At 38.5% G+C, this 14453-nt stretch overlaps 1 protein-coding gene and 2 long non-coding RNA genes across 4 annotated transcripts in view; 1 reads left to right on the forward strand and 2 right to left on the reverse strand.

Moving 5' to 3' along the window:
• Positions 1-14453, forward strand: part of LOC141899613 (endothelin-converting enzyme 2-like) — a 34762-nt gene that overhangs the window by 5049 nt on the left and 15260 nt on the right. Inside the window, exons 2-4 of the mRNA XM_074786024.1 lie at positions 10921-11110; positions 13168-13278; positions 13772-13929. Of these exons, the coding sequence (XP_074642125.1) occupies positions 10921-11110; positions 13168-13278; positions 13772-13929 (459 nt within the window). The remainder of the gene's footprint in view (positions 1-10920; positions 11111-13167; positions 13279-13771; positions 13930-14453) is intronic.
• LOC141900592 (uncharacterized) lies at positions 2315-3039 on the reverse strand. 2 transcript variants are annotated; one of them, XR_012618731.1, is made up of 4 exons: positions 2950-3039; positions 2734-2860; positions 2559-2661; positions 2315-2433 (listed from the first exon to the last, which is right to left on the reverse strand). It is a non-coding gene; the product is annotated as an uncharacterized LOC141900592 (long non-coding RNA). The 2 variants fall into 2 exon arrangements; XR_012618730.1 differs by having other exon boundaries at positions 2559-2673.
• On the reverse strand, positions 3039-3769 carry LOC141900593 (uncharacterized). Its single transcript, XR_012618732.1, has 3 exons — positions 3695-3769; positions 3365-3484; positions 3039-3196 (listed from the first exon to the last, which is right to left on the reverse strand). It is a non-coding gene; the product is annotated as an uncharacterized LOC141900593 (long non-coding RNA).

The raw sequence follows: 14453 nt of genomic DNA on the forward strand, positions 1-14453 counted from the left end.
TCGGTGGAATTCTGCATGGATTCGGGTGTCATTTTGATTATAAAATGTGTTAGTGTTTGTGCTTTAAGGTATCATTTAAAAAACATATTGTCTATAGCGCGCTACGATAGCAAGTCTGTATGTATTCATGTATATAAATATATGCAACTATAAATTCCATCGCGATTACTTATCTTATCCAGGTGATTATGGATGGACAAAAGGAAATATTTCGGATGCATAATGCATCGTACATATTGCCTTGTTTCTTCTCCATTTCTCGGTCGGTGCTATGACCTCCCACAGTCTGTTGATCTTATTATTTTCCCTTTTCATACCATCATTATCGCGCTTTAATGCATTGTGTTCCGACTTGTTTTTGTTAATTCAAAAAATGCCCCTTTTATTATCATAACCGCTAGGGGCACTCTGATCTTGATACTTCTCAGAAGCTCTATCGCGTATTGTTGTGCGCACATTTTTTTGCAAATTTTGCTATAAATACCAAGGGGATTTATGGAAAATTCAAGAATTCAACGTGAATGCTAAAATCTGTAAAGGTATGTTGTCTGCATAATAAATTGTTATGAATGAAAAGTCTGCGTAAGCTAGACCAATGATACCCTTCGAAATTCAGAGACGTATGATACATTGAAATAGATAAATATGTAAATAAACCTACCACCCTATGTGGACTGATGTCGATACCACGCAAAAGGCACTTGACATCGAATTGCATCACAAACGTCGATAGTGTTTTTGTTAATTTGTTTGTAATGGTGAGTGCGATGAAAGGTGTGAAAGAGCTGACAGAATAGATATTATAACGTGTACTTGAATCACAACTTTAGAGCTGGGTATATATTCTTTATTTGGATTACACAGAATAAGAAGGATAGAGAGAATAGACGCGCAATAGAAGAATCTGTCAAATGACGTAAACATTTTTCATGCATTTTATACTCCGTGAAACCGATATAACATATATTTATCGTTCTTACACACTGGGATACCTGGAATCAAGGGGATATTTTTTCTTATTTCAAACTATACACAAAAACCAGCCGTTTGTGTATCAAAGTATATATTCAAAATAACAAGAACCCGACTATGTATAAATTCAAAAATCTCAGAAAAAATTATTATTCAAAGATTTAAAAGTGGAAAACACGACGTTTTGATCTCTCACTAGAGATCATCGTCAGCTGTTCATAGTTAATCCGTCGCAACTGGCGATAATCTCTTGTGATTGATCGGAACGTCGTGCTTATTTTTTTAAAAATGAATTTTGCTTTTGAATTTCCGAATTTTCAAACAGTGGGTTCATATTCTCTACGTATAGGTGCGAATATTCTACTGTTAATGCACCTGATTTGTGCTCTCGGTGCGAAGGCAGGTTGCGTCGTTGGGCGTCTCGGCGCTCCGATGTCGAGTTTACGTTCAATCGAAATTGCCGTCTTGCCACGGGCTGCGTGCTCTTCCATACACCATCCTCCGTTTAAATGTAAATACGATTTCCTGAAAAGCTTCCGTCTACGAAAGAGGAGCGAACGATCTAGCGCCTGGGCAAATAAAAGAGAGCGCGTCGCCATTAATAGGTCGAACGCGATTAGCTGGTTTCTGTTTGAGTTTCGCAAACTTGTCGCAATTGAATTTAGCCTTTTGAGAGGCGGTAATTTCATCATTTTAAGCCTATCGACAGAACATCAGGTGGAAAGTTACGATCCAATTAATCTACACAAACACGGCCGGCGATGTCAAGTTCAAGTTCAAGTTCAATGTTCGAATTTTTTCCGTAGTTCGTTTATAACGAACATGCGAAATGAAAATGAAATGACGTATCATATACAAGGGCGGCATCCCTCAAAACTTAAAATGGAAATACGTGTAGCAAGTTTCGGCAAATCACGCCCAGGGCACATCCTCCCCGGCAGGGATTCGAACCCGATGGCATTGAGACTAGCCAGCGTGCGCAGGTACATTCGCAGCTAAGATGATGTCATTAGCAGTTTCCTAACGGTAAGCGATTTTTTCTACCGGCCACAGTTAGGTTTCGCACTGCACATGTTCTGAATATACCGGAAGTAAACAAACCGTGACGTACGCGGAAGTAAAGCACATGGCTAGTCAAAAGTCAATTACAGTGTCAATAGGTATACGTTATTCTGCGATGATAAAATCGAAATTTTAAAGTTAAAATCTGAAAAGATTTCCGATCCGTTTCCTTCTATGACAGGTTGTAAATATTGAGACAAAAAATAAAATGGAATTCAGCATATAGAATGAATTTACTGTGTTTATTTCTTATCATGAATTTAAGTGTTTATTTCTTTACTTAGTACAGTACTGCTTGCAGAAAATACATTTCCAATCAAAATTTAGAATTATCTTTCGGTTTAAAGTATGAGGTAGACACACCACATGGTACCATCGATAGCAATAGTTGCATTCCTCCTAGAAAAGAAATAACAGAACTGTATATTGATATTGATTAATGTTCATTTATACTGGCACTAAAATTAAAAAGGATTGCATTATAATGAACTTTGAATTTAATAACTATAAGGTCGAGGGCCTACCTGATTCATTAACTAGTGCAGCGGCTGATGTCCAACGATGTGAATTTGCAATTACTGTTGAAATATGGGTCGTGTCAGTACCTTGAAGAACACTGCCAGCATACTGTTGAATACACTTATGTAATTGAATGAGATCAATAATCAATAATATTGAAATTAAACAAATCAATCCTACCAAAATAGTCAGCACGCCACAACTATGCCCATCAAGTTGTTTCTGGTGAGGCGGTTCGATTATGGACCATTCAATATCATCAATGTCATGTCTACCAAGGGCTGTGGCTCAGTAAGTCAAGTAAGACCTTACATTGAGATGAGAAATAGTTTGGAAATTATACATAATACATTGACATCGATAGAGAATAACGCAGTTTTCATAATGATTTCTTACTTAATATTCTTCAGTGCTTGAGCTTTTTAAAATCAGATGCTCCAAACGGATCAAGGTAGACAATTTCATAGTTTTTGGGCTTGATCATCTAATATGAATAAAAAAATGCATTATTTCTAAATACTTAATATTTGACAAATAAATACCGAAATTATCAAATAATCATAATTCTACTTACAACCAGAACCCAATGATTACTATCCTTGTTGTAGCCGCCAATGATCATATATTTGTTTTCAAAATTTATCTAGTAATCAAATAGATTTTATGAGGAGTCTCAAGAGTAAATGAAAAACGAGAAAAGTTATCAAAGTACTACATACTTTCTTGAATAGACTATATTTGTATCGTGATTTGTTTCCTGCGACAATCGGGGTTATTATATAAGAATCAATAACCGTACAGCCATACGTACTTTTTTCAGCTTCAAGGGCTAGGGCCATGTTTAGGAATTTAATTTCAAGGACCGCAATCCCTCATCGGTCAAGAGATGACTACCAGATTTGGCAACTACTGTTCTGAGTATTGGATCTTCCTTTTTGTCCAAAATACATTTGACATGAAAAAACATCATTTGTGGCACACGTATTTCATGTAGAAGAAAGAGAGAAAAAGAATTAATTTCAATTGCGACTTACATGTGCTGAACTTTACTTCCGCGTACGTCACGGTTTGTTTACTTCCGGTATATTCAGAACATGCGCAGAGCGAAACCTAACTGTGGCCGGTAGAAAAAATCGCTTACCTTTTCTTTTCTAACAGCTAACCTGCGCATGAAACTGCGCACCCGGTCTAGTGTGGCAGGGTTTCGTGTCGTGGCGAGTCTCGATGTCATCAGGTTCGAATCCCTGCCGAGGGAGGATGCGAATTCTGTGAAATTTTCGAAATATCTGTTGGCGCACGAACCGCGATGTAACTTGTAAGAGAATTCAGAATGTCTGCCTCATAGCTCGGCAAACGAGCAAAACATATCAAGGAGGCGGTTTATCCTTGAGAGAATTCCATACCGGAACTCGAGATCGATCTAATAAGCTTTGACAGATCGCTGCCGATTCTTTTAATATGTTTTATCAAAAACGTTTCGCAATCGGGCCGCCGTTGAGAAGATTCTATTAGGCGTACAGCTATCGGATCAAAGCTAGCAAACGAATAGATTCATCAGTTTTTCCTTTACCGGTACACGCCAGTTTTTTCTCTATTTCGAAATGTCAAAAGGCTTATGCGCCGCTGTCTCTGTTGTGTGTGCGCGCGATAGTCGTCGATGGAGACATCGCCGCTGGGATCTGGCTTTGCACCAAAAACCATGAAAGAAACACTTGCAGGAAGTGTAAGCCACACGATTGGAAATCGTCATCTCAGAGCGCGAGTGAGTTCAAATGAAACCAACATCAGAGGACAAAACCAGATTCCATCGTCAGTTCGCCAGTTCGAAATGGCATCATGTGCTTTGTTTTCTAACATGATTATCAGAAACCTTATTTCAATTATGGTCAGTATCGCTACGAGTCTATATGTATGTTAGGAACGACGAATAAAAGAACCAGATTTATTTTTAAGACAGTCTTGTAGACATCCATCGCGATTGAAAATAATAACTCGTCAACTTGAATGCTGCCTCTGTTTCTGGTGATTTTTATAACGATCTTTCCCTTCATCATAGATAATGAATATCCCTTTGAAATCTGTGACATGCAAACCTACGCATTTTCATTCAGATGTTAGATAAAGATTTTAAAGGGGAAAAACACGGACTGCGATGTTTTACGCATAAACGTTGCGTATTGATGTGTAGATTGCTCACGAGCCGGTTGAAGCTACAGAAAACACAAATCAAATGGCCTCGTTTATGAATTCCCCTTTTACAGGGCAATTCCCCTATCAGACACAGCTCCTAGGGCTTGGGTTTGACTTTCTTATTCATGTACATATGCATCTATGAAACTTTATCTAAGAAATTATAATCATAGTGTTGTTATAAGTAAATAAATTATTATATCCTCATTGAGAAAAAGCGAATAGCTCATTTCTTAACATTTTCATCAGTTTGTGTGAAAGTTATGTATACAAAGAATGATCTACGAACATAATTTGTAATTTACTGCTGTACTTCATGGCAATCAGAGAATCCAATGCAAAACATCTCGATGATTGAGATTCATATTAGATGATAACGTAGGCATACTTCAAGACATGTTTTCTTCTGGTTTCCGCTGGTTCCTCCGCAGCTTTTCTATTAGAAAATAAATGAAAAAAAAACAACGATCTCTAATTCTATTAGTCCGTGTCAACCACCGGCCCCGGTCTACATTTTTTGATTATGCGCTCAGCAAACAACACCTTCATCTATATCATCACAACTAGACTATGTGCTAGAATCGATGCAAAATCGGCTACGAGATATGTTGTTACTAGTAACTCGATCTCAAAAACAAACCGCGGGCTCTCGGATCAATACGACTTTCCAAAAATATGTCGAGCTTCTATACATATTTCTTATTTTTAGATCGAATATAGCTTAATAGATTGAGTCACAGTTTAGGTGCGGTGAACCAGTCCCAGTAAGTGGAAATAACTAACACTTCAATACACTTTTTATAATATTGCTAACGTATTGTGTAACTTTGAATTTTGCTAACAACCTTGACGTGCTCATGCCGTAAGCAGGTGGAGTAATGGTGGACTGTTCCATATGGATTAACGACTGGCTAGGGTTAAAACAAAGAAGTTGATTGAACCGGATCAGTGTCTCGCAACCATGTTGAAAATTTCTATTACTCTGCGGGCTGGGGATCATCATGAAGGTTACGTACTTTAATATGCTTAGTAATTAAAGCCGGGAACATCAGGGCCCAGTTTTATAGACTGTGAACCCGGGGGCTAATTCAATACATTTTCAATCGAGTTAATCAGCCGGTTTAAAATAATACCAGTCCAGTACTATAACAAGGCCCAGAAGATTTGTTAAATGAAACGGCCCGATACCCACGGGATACTCTGTGTAATAAACAAAGCTTCTAATGTTACCATAGTCATGATGGCTGGAAAGTTATCGGGATCTCATTTAGTTCAAATAGTAGACAACTTTCACGAAGTAGAATATTTCATTTCATCAACACTGCAATCCATGTGCGTCAAATTCCTTATTCGTCAAGTTCTGTACTACGGGAACAAGTGCCGAACCTATATAGATTATGTCTTAATTGAATTGAATTGGAAACAATCACTTGTCGCGTTAATCACTCGCTAATTGTCTAGATTCAAGTCTCGAAATCCAGCATTTGGCTTCCGGCGTCGGTTTTTCGAGGGAGACGGCGATAAATCTTCGGTACACACGGCAACTCTCAGCTCGTGTGAGTGAATTCCTACTTTTCTCAGCAATTAGTAGAATATTGTGACGCGACAATTGATTTATCGTTATACATACAAATTTCCGGTATAACTGCGTAGAGGCGAACTCGGCACCTACAATTCTCAAGCATTTCGCATCGTCGTAGGAACAAATTGCAATTAATAGCTCTAACATGTGGATTTCGCTTGTTCTGGCAAAGCTGACAAAATGTCGCAATTTTGTTATTTTGTCACGTTCTTGGCCAATATCAGGAGTTAACCAGTGGATAGTTTTGGCGAAGTAACTATTAAAATGTCTTTGTAACTATGATATCTAGCCGCTGGCTTAATGCGGGACAGTTGTTCACAACTGTGGATGGACCCTGCTGGTTAAAAAGTTATCTTAGGTTGTGGAAAATTAAGAAAATAGAATTCCAATCTGATCCATTCGTCCATATGAATTATTATTTTCGGTGTTTTCCGTTTGGAATTAGGCATAACATATAGTAGAGGATTTGATCCGAACGAAATCGAACGAATGTAAAAAATGTTAAGCTGTGGATGTAACCTCGAGTTAAGGAACATATATCAAATTTTATTGTCATTATCCCCTGTTCCTGCGCCCATTTTCGTTACCAATCAGTGATAGCGTTGAGAAGATTGTAACCTAATGAAGGGGAGTCGGCGGCGAGACATCAAGCAGGTATGTTTTCTCCCACCCTAGCTTTGAGTGACCGCGAATAGCATACACTCGATGGAAGGTATACGATGCCGAGAGGGAAACTGACAGGTTAATGGACGCAATTACGTATATACAACGCACCAACAAGCAAATTGGAGATGATAAGCAAATTGTGCTGCTATGGAACTGGCATGAATTGAGTAATTGAACGACAATTCTGACTCTTTTCGCTGTTCAAACTCACCTTGTTCATAGCGTATTTGAATTTTTTGAGAACTTTTTTCAACTTCATTTTATTTTGGGAAATTCGATCTCACCGAATCTTGGCTATAGTTAATCTGATCGTACGAAGGTGACAATTTAGCAACATCTATGGGCGCAACGTAATTTTCATCTAAGTGTTACGGTTTTCATACAAACACAATTTCATATTACGGTGGAGCTCGATTTATACGGATCACTTAGGACTGGAAAATTTTCTGAAATCCGTTTTCTCGTTTGAACAGAAATAACCTAGAGTGGATTGGAATTTCAGTCCGAAGTAAGTGACAATCCGAATAAAACCGATCGTAATTAACCCTTTCGTTGGGGGACTATTTATATTGACAATCTAAGCGCGTTATACTGTACATTCAACTTATATATATATACTTTATGGTAACACATTATTGAGCATCATGTTTATCGTGATAACCTGAATTTTATGAGAATATGTACGCGTCGTTTAGATAAAGGAGTAAGTAAAATATGTAGCTTTTGTGTTTAAACTATTTTTGAGAATAAGATGGCTGTTCCTTTGTTTCTAGCTCAGACTTCGATATCAATTTCACAGAAAGTTCATGGAATCTAGCGCCATGTGAACGTTATAAATAAGAGGTCTGCATAAACATACAGTTTATACACAGGGCATACTACACGGTTATGACAAATCAAAAATGAATCTCTTCCTCGTTGACTATATACAGAAGGCGTTTTATTTCATTGGTACGCTGATAACATTGTTGAATAACGACGGAATTACTCGAACATGAGTCCTTGCCTTTCGAATGTCGTGCAGCCGGTTTGAACGGATAAAGATGCCTTCCGTGCAGGATCAGGTTATGCCGCGGCCTCGTAGAATCGTTAATATCTATTGACGAAACTTTCAAAGGACGCCTATAGATCGATGGCGGTACGACAGCGGCTGTTTAAAGGTGAATTTCAATGATTCGGTATTTCAAACGCAACATGATACTCCCGAAAGCTTCGTCGACCTTCATTTGACCTTGACAAGGCATGTAAAGACAGTGTGCGAATAACGAGCGCATCAGTTCAGACCTGGTTAGGGTGATGGAATTTGATGATGATGATGAATTCATTTTGAATTTCAAAGGATAGTTAGGATGGAATTTTTAAGACCGACGCACACACAACGCAGGGAAACAGGGAAACATGGTAACGCAAACATACAGAAAAATATGTTTGATCTCGGAAACTCGTTTTTCCGGGAAACATGTTTCTCGTTGCTCGTAAACTAACACGGCACAGGGAAACACCCAGAAACATGGTTCCAGTTTTCTTGTATTCCCATCTTGCGCGTCGGGCTTAGACAACCGCTCAATACCGGTAGTAATGAGTTACTCAAAACATTTTATGAACGAAACTAAAAGTGCATGGCTAACACATCGCACCGTGATCACCGCTCATCGAAGTGCCGATAACATTTTTCCATCCGACCTGGACCCGCTAATGAGAAAAACTTCCACCGGTTCATAGATAGCATGAATTAGTTTCTTTAGGGGATCTTATCAGCCGGCGTAACATTCGCGCCTCGAAATGCTCGGGTAATCTCGCTTTGACGCGCGGGTAATTTCCGACGTAGAGTAGCGAACATTAGTCGTCAACTAATGGTTTATTTTATGCTACAACTGCGAGACAAAATGAAGGAAATTGGTCATTGACTCGCTTTTGCCGACTTAAGGTATACTTCAGCGAATTCATCTTAGGGTGTTTTTTCTGTTCTCCTTTTTTTAAAAGAAATTTCATTCATACTCTGGTTACCCTTACAAGCCTATCACACCGAGAACGAAAGAGTAGGTTTAATTTTGAAATCGGAAATTGTAGTACGGATATAGCTGGATGTCGGTCGAATTTAAGAAATTTTTTTGTTTAAATCGAAGTACAAATTTGGAAATTTCGGTTCCAGTTCGTGTAAACAGACACTCATCCATCCAGCCCGAACTGGCTGGGACTGGTTGGGATTTTAATATATGTTTGCTGCCTAATTTAGAAAATACCTATAAAGCTTAAATCGTGTATCGTACATAACATTTTTTGTAGTGTGTGAATAGTCCGATTTTTGTCTTCCTTTTTTAATGAACGGTTAGTTTGGAAATTCGGTGATATCAATCTGACCTTTGCGAGCTGGATGGCAGCTGGAAGCATTTTAGGTATTCATTGACATTCCGCAGGAGGCAACGAGAAAATTGACCCTTTTCTTGCTCGGTTCGAAAGAGTCGTTGGTATTCCGTCTGTCAAAATTGTTCTTTGCAGTACAATTATGCGCGTTGATTCCATCATCTGATCAAAACTCATTATCTCGAATGACTAGCGGCTGTATAGAAAATGTTTTCTGTGTGTACGGACTAGGTGATATAACGTTTAATCTATTTCGTTAATGAAGCTATATAGAGAGATGAACTCATAATAACATACAAAACGATTGGTGAACTCATTCTCACAAAACATCGAACTTGTCGTTCAAAATTATCAACGGAAAGGGGACTCTTGGGGGCGGGGGAGATTCCTATCGTGGTTGAAATTCCGAACATCGCGCCGTATTCGTAGTTCTGAAAGGACACTTGCGATAGTCAGCGACGCCATGTTGAGACGGAATTCGTACGAATGTTTGTTGAGAGGATCTTTGCAAAATCTACGAAGTTGTCAACGCCAGGTTAGGCCTATAGATCGAAAACGACGTATCTGTGTTGACGTCATCAGTGGCAAACCGATAAATACATATATATAAATGAATAAATATATATATATATATATATATATATATATATATACATATATATATATATATATATATATATATATATATATATATATATATATATATATATATATATATATATATATATATATATATATATATATATATATGCTTTTTAGTGTTTACAGCGTTCCGTATGCGTACGTTTTGTTAAAGTTGATGACGTCATACGGTCACATCCGGTCGATAATTTCCTTCCGCTTCGACGGACGGTCGGATTATCCGTCCATCAGCAGACGCCACGCCGTGACATCACTGTCATTCATCGGTAATGACGTCATTCGAATGATTTTCGATAGTCGGTGTAGAGAGCGGCTGACCATTGTCCGGCCACAAGAACTCGATCTCCAATATATCGTGACATTTCGCGATATCATCAACTGAATTTTTCATGCCGAGATCGTCCGTGTACAAAATTATTCTGCGTATCGATTTGTCGTGGCTACTTTTAAGCATAAGCGCTCGGCATGCGCTCGGATGAAACGTGACCCGCTTCGTCTATTATTGTAGATGATAAAACTAGGCGTTCGGCATGCGCTCGGATGAAACGTGACCCGCTCCGTCTATTATTGTAGATGATAAAACTAGGCGTATGACTGGATTAAGATTGTTTTCGAAACTTTCGGAAAAAAAGATTAAATCGTAGATTCATCATACGTTCGATGTACGCGCATCGAGTGAAATTAGAATGTAGAAGTGGCGATTTCCGGAACCACTAGCATCTTGGAAGCACTTGTGCCTTACTTCTCAATAAAAAGATTATTTAATATACGCATTCTAGGATGCTTGAATTAGTATCTTTTTATTCATTTAATTTTTAAAGATATGAAAGTTCACTGAAACCCACCAACCATTGATACCCCTGCTGACACTCACAGACCTTTAGACGCCCTTTTTTAATCATAAATGTATCCGTGTTTTATAGATATGTTTGAACGAACAGTGTATTCGGTTTTCCGCCCGTTTACTATCTTCCATGGACCAAAGCGTCGACCCGTGTCACGATTTCTACCGATACAGCTGCGGCGGTTGGGTGAAAAAGACATACCTGCCCGCTCACGAGGAGAGGGTATGGGTGGGAGACCGCCGGATTCGCAGATTGCTGTTCTTCAAAGGTACGTACTGGTCAAAAATAGTTTACAATAAGTTTACTGTTTGCAGCACATCGTGGGGAGCATGACAATTATAGGCCAGTTTCAAATAACGTATGTAATGATTAGATACGGAGGTTGTCGTGCGATTATGGAAACGGGCTATTGGGACTATAATGTAATTACCAGGCGCTGAAAGGTTGGCAGACGGCATGTTCGTATTTCTCGATTAAATATTGCCGTCGCATCCAAAAATCGATGTCAATAATAGAATCCGCCCGGAAGTACAGTCTCGTAGCTTTCTCAAGAATTTCGACGCAGTTTTCGTGCGAAAATTTGATCTTTTGTCGGCGTGTGCGGCAAGTCAGTCAATATTTTCAAAAATTCAACGAATCTTATTGATATGTTTTTCATTTTGTTAAACACGTAACGCAACAACCAACATCGCTTTACTTCGGTGTAAATCAGCGCATAAATCGGAGAATAGATTGTGTCTGGAAGATAAAATGATACTAATTGCCTATACGTAAAATAGTTCAAGTGCTTTAGTATATTGCACTTGTATTCGTACGCATATCTCGTCCGTTTTTTGTGTACGTATTTCAACATTTTTGTGTCTTTAAAAACTAATGTATTTCATCCACTTAACTTTTTTATTCGCGAATCGAATAACATTGGAGATGATTACATGGTGTTAATGCAGGTAATGTAATTCGAATCGACGGACACCTGGAGAAGTCGTAAAAATGTGGCCCACTTGAACAAATACATCCCATATCCATCACTCGATCTATTTGCTTAAATGATTTTCTTTTTTTGGTTTTCCGACCTTTGCGCTTTATTTATTTATTATTTATTTATATTTATTATTTATACTCATTCAATTTATTCAGGTAAATTCCAAAGTTTAATTTCGATAATAAGAGCTATCCAAAGCAATAGCATTTTTGCTGCATGCCGGAATAGTGATGTCCTGTGTATGGACCAGTTTTATGTACCAGGATAGGAGTGTTTTAACATTTGAAACTGGCGAGTCAGATTCAACACATAGATATGATGTTTTGGTCTAATGTCTTAACGTTACCCTGATTAACGTGATTTCCTGGACATTTTAGTTTGATGAGTTAAAAACGAGAAAATTTAAGTAAAAAAAGGGGAGTATATGGTCGCGGAATCGATTTAAACCGGAAGAAATAGTATTATTTTCTCAATTATTCTAAGCCTCTCCTTTCACAAAAATGAAAAGTTAAGCGAACTTCCTAGGCTTATTTGAGAAGTAATGCGGTAGGTGTCTAGTAACATATGCGATAACGCAATCAAATCGGCAATAAAAAGTAACTTTAACGACCGAACTAAATCACAAAAATGCGCGATAAGGACACGGATTATGATGTACAGTTCCATCATCAAAGTTCCGTCGTGCCAGGAAATGATGGCACACCATGCGCTTCACTTATCGACTCCTCTTTAGCAGCAGCCGATCTTTTACGAACGAACGCATGTATATTAGTTATAAATCTACGGAAGCGGCCTACCGGGTCATAAAGCTTTTTTGTCAGTCCATAAAAATCTGAAGTGTTCATAAGAAATTCATTGTGTTCCTAGTGCTTATTCTTAAAAATGTTGCAAAAACATTTTCATGTGGCCAGTTTGTTTAACTAACGATTAATAAACTCGTTAAAGCTAAAGATGCCATATAAAACTGGGTCAAATGGAATCACTTGGTCCTTAAACTTACAAGTGAGTTACATTCGAAAATTGCACGGTGATAACAAAGTAACGCAAATTAAGTTGATATAATGGACACCGATGGTATTTGCAAACTTATATCCAAAAAGGCCCTGGCACAAATGGCATTCACACACGCATTATGTATACTGCTGGAACTAGTAACTATTGACCCACAGTCAAAATGATGTTTAAAATTCGTTTTAGATATATTAATGGTTCTGGATACTCCTTTGAAATTGTAACCAGCGAATTTCAAGAAGCTTTTCGAATACAATAAGAAATTACGTTAAACTGCATAATGATGATTTTGATGTTCTTGATAAAACAGTATGTTCCGATCTGTATTTCAGGAGAATTAGAAAACGATGGACCGAATGATCCGGAAATCTTTCAAAAAGTTCGTTCCTACTACAAAAGTTGCTTGGATAAAGAATCGCGAAATTTCAAAGGTTTTAAACCAGGTAAACGATTTCGCCGTCGACAATGGCGGTATTTTATGGAAAAAAAGTTCAAAATTACGTTCACTTTTTTACCCTTTGCCCACAGCGTTGTTGTCTAACAGTGGACTAGGGTTCTTGTAAAGACGTAACGATAGCAAATTTCTGGCTTGAGAGTTATTTCAATTAGCAACTGGGATTCCAACAGTTCAAGTTCAGCGCGATATTTAGCATATTCATTCATCTTGAGGAGAAACATAAACTACTTCGCGACAATTATGATTTCTCTCGAACGGTAGCTTGTACGCGTTAACGAGCACTTAAAATCCTGCTGTAACGTTCATATGACGTTCATTTGACATCAGAATTTCTCGCAAGAATCGTCCGTCGATGGACAATTATTAATGCCTCTCTTCCTGACTGTCGGAAGAGCGTGAAGGGCTCTAGCCCCGGCGTTCATTAAGGCGATCCACGAGTCATCGACTTCTCGGCGTTAATATCGTCGTTTTCATTGCAGTTCAGGAACTGATCGATCGGTTAGGGGGTATGAATGTCACGGGTGAATGGAGAGGCGGTGCCAACTGGAATCTGACGAAGCTAATGTCGGAGTCGTTCTTGCTCGGCGCTAGATCGATTGTCGATCTGCGAGAGGCCGAGCACACGAAAGAGTTCGAGGTACGTGTGTATCAGTATTTCTTTTCCGTTATTATTACTCCCCTCGTTATCAATCACGGCGCATGGAACGTTCGGGTTTTCTTATCGCGACTATCTATCAATTACCCGCGTGTTGTTACACCGGCTATTCTTCGAAGACCATTCCGGAATTATCGCCATATTTCCATAACATACGATTGCGTGCGCACGCAGTAGCCATTTCCTAAGCATCGTTAAGAAAAGCTGAAAAGACTTGCTTACGGTGGTTTTGTGAGTCTTCAACGCACGTACGTATATATATATATAACTACGGCGAGTCGCTCGTCGCTCGAGCCAAAATGTCAAGTCTGCTTATCGAAGTAAATGTCATGAACGGTATTCGATACTTTGTCTCTCATCGATATCGGTATCGATTTATCTGACGGTGTATGCATTCATCTGCACGCACTATTATCGCGTGTATTTAGCGTATGAGATCGGGAGAGAGAAGTTTACCAAACCGTATCACGTCGATTTTAACGACGAAGAGACAAAAAATTGTATAA

The sequence above is a fragment of the Tubulanus polymorphus genome, chromosome 2 (genome assembly GCF_964204645.1).
Source record: "Tubulanus polymorphus chromosome 2, tnTubPoly1.2, whole genome shotgun sequence".
Classification (NCBI taxonomy): domain Eukaryota; kingdom Metazoa; phylum Nemertea; class Palaeonemertea; order Tubulaniformes; family Tubulanidae; genus Tubulanus; species Tubulanus polymorphus.